The 2701-nt window shown below is 58.5% G+C and overlaps 1 protein-coding gene across 1 annotated transcript in view; it reads left to right on the top strand.

The window, feature by feature from the left end:
* CATIP (ciliogenesis associated TTC17 interacting protein) overlaps positions 1-2680 on the top strand; it is a 5882-nt gene extending 3202 nt beyond the window's left edge. The window contains exons 6-9 of the mRNA XM_004674803.1: positions 883-1007; positions 1758-1834; positions 2139-2227; positions 2444-2680. Coding sequence (XP_004674860.1) covers positions 883-1007; positions 1758-1834; positions 2139-2227; positions 2444-2680 — 528 coding nt within the window. The remainder of the gene's footprint in view (positions 1-882; positions 1008-1757; positions 1835-2138; positions 2228-2443) is intronic.
* Positions 2681-2701: the final 21 nt, after the last annotated feature.

The raw sequence follows: 2701 nt of genomic DNA, 5'->3' as shown, positions 1-2701 counted from the left end.
GTGAAAGGATTCACCAGAGACAGAGTGGGGAGCAGAACCAGCAGATGGACGAAGTCCACTGCTGAGGGGAGCAGTGGGCGGGTCAGGAGAGGTCTGCCGCGCCATGTGGTCACCTCTGGGGCAGGCGGGGATGGAACTCACGTGGAAGTGGCCTTAACTACTTAGTGCTGCGCTTTAACCCATACACCACCAGGGAAGGCCCCCCATACATATTTTTAACATCACAAAATGCAGCATCTCTAACTACACTTCATTTCTTTTTTATGTCATGTCTCAATCCTGAAGGATTTTATTTTTTCAGCTAAAATTTCATAATCGACATATGTAGCACTTCATGCACTGTGTGATCTTAACAGTACACTTCTGAACACATGCAATTTTGCCAATTTAACCAGTCGTGTCAACGACATTCTAGCCTTTCCTGTCACTAACAGCAACGTGTTTGACGAGAGACCTGCATTCCCTTGTTTTCTCCAAAGCACACACTTTACATTAGCACTTTTTCCCCACTGGGGCTTAAGTTTTAGACAACAGCCCGCTGCCAGCAGCTTCACAGCCTGAGCTGGCGACACACCAGGCTTAGTCCCACTCCCGGGAGCCTCAGGGTCCCTCCTCAGCCACCACACTCACACCTCACAGAGCCTCATCCCTGTAAGATAATCTGCCCTGCGGGCACAGGGGAGGGGTGGGTGCAACAGGACGGCCTGTCTCTAGGAGGGGAACTTCCAGTAAACTCCAGGGTGCAACAAAATCTGTGAGCTGAGGGCTGCTTATCACTGGTGTGCAAGGAAGGAAGCTACATGGTGGAGAAAAGGAGAAGAGTCGGGGGTGGCCTTGCTAGGCATCCACCTCACCCTCCTCCTCCATTTGCACTGCTGCCAGCAAGCCCTGGGCAGGCAGACCCTCCAGGTGGGCCATCAGCAGGTGGAAGTGTTCATCGTGGAGCACAACGTGCACTCACAGGAGGGCATCCCCATGTCCTGCCAGTTCTACCTGCTCTCCGACGGGTGAGCTGCTGACCGTGGGGCCAGGGAGCACCGGCAACCAGGCCCGACGATGGCACACAATGGGGCAAAGGAGGAGCCCTATTGCCCAGGACACCCCTGGGACGAACTGCTGCCTTTCCGAGCGCCCCCTTGTCTAGCTACATCTTTCACTCTTTCCTCATTTCTCTGCTCATTCTGACCCGCACAGGGCCTTGCTGAGAGCTCTGGGTGGCGAGGTGGCTGTGTCCTCCACAGCCCAGGCAGGGCTCAAGCTGCTGCCACAGGGAGCGGGTGAGAAGTGGAAACCACTGTACACTGCATAAGTCAGTGTTCTGGAAGAAGCCTCCTGGCGCACTGCCAAGCTGTCCCCAGCAAAGTGCAGGCACCAAATAATAAGAAAGCGAGGGGAGGGTGTGAAGAATTTGAAATTTCCAGAGGTGATTCCACTCCACTGGAAGAGAATCAGAATGCTGGTTTCCCTGAGGTAGAACGATGCTTTTATTTTGTGCATCCCAGAGCAGGCTGCTCCAGGACCTGCTAGGCTTGACGCTGGAAGGTGGGGTTCAGCCCCCGCAAGCATTGTTAGGGGTACTAACAGTGTCCAGTTTGAAGAGCAGGGGCATTATCTGGAGACCCAGAAGTGGACACCGGCAGGACAGTCAACAACGAGAGAGGGAGGGGGCAACAGTCCAGGGAGCCCCTAGAGGCCCTGCAGGGAGTAGGCTGGGCTGCGAAGACACCCCCTCTCACACGTGCTTCTGGGTTGCTTAGGCACCTGGCCAAGAGAGTCCAGGTGGGCTCCCCTGTGTGCTGCATGATCACCAAGGTCCCAGTCTTGAGGGAGGAAGGTGAGTGAAGCTTCTGGGTGTCGGGAGAATGAGGTGGAGGGGGTGACCCCAAGAGGCCGGCAGGGGGCAGGCCTTGTTCACTGTGGTATGAGTGGGATCCCAGTCTGAGATCAGATGGAGAAATTCTGGCCTCCGGCCCCAAGGGAATTAGGGTGGGTCATTTTGCTGGGAGCCCTTCTGCAACCCTGCCAGGTGGGACAGACCCTGCAGTTTGAGTGTTCTTGGGCATCGGGTTGTGCATCCCCAAAGACCCTGGTTTTGGGGTCAGTAGCCTGCCTCTCTCCTTCCCCCTTTCCCCATCCAGACGAGATTGCGCCTCCCCCGGTATTTGGGAAAAAGTCCTTGGTGTGGGAAGAGGACACTGAACTCTACTCGAAATTCTTGGAGCGGAAGGTGAGGAGGGACTCCAGCAGGGGCCCCCATCCCCCCGCCCCCCATAAATGGCAGCATTACTGACTTCTGTGCTTGATGCAACGCACACCCTCGAGCACCCCTTTCGCGCCCCCAAGCCCTCCAGCGAGGGAAGCAGAGGGGCGTTCTGGGGTGCGGAGGGGGCGGTGTTCCCGGCGCGGGGTCCGGCCGGCCCGGGCTCACGGCCCTCCCCTGCAGGAGGAGCTCCGTCTCAGCCACACCAGCTACCTGCGGCAGCACCCCGAGGCCCAAGCGCTGGTCTCCGACTTCCTCCTGTTCCTGCTGCTGCGCCAGCCGGCCGACGCGATCACCTACGCCGCGGAGTACTTCGGCGCCTTCGCGAGGCGCCACCCGCCGCCCCCCTCCTTGCGCTCCTCCCACCGGCCGAGCCCCTTCCGCCCGCTGGACCCCGAGCGCGAGGCGGGCGACGGCTAGGCGGGAACGCGGGGCCTCGGG

Source organism: Condylura cristata, unplaced genomic scaffold, assembly GCF_000260355.1.
Source record: "Condylura cristata isolate star-nosed mole 26May11 unplaced genomic scaffold, ConCri1.0 scaffold00002, whole genome shotgun sequence".
NCBI classification, from domain to species: domain Eukaryota; kingdom Metazoa; phylum Chordata; class Mammalia; order Eulipotyphla; family Talpidae; genus Condylura; species Condylura cristata.
Note: the sequence above shows the minus strand (reverse complement) of the source record. Positions and strands in the feature narration are given on the sequence as shown.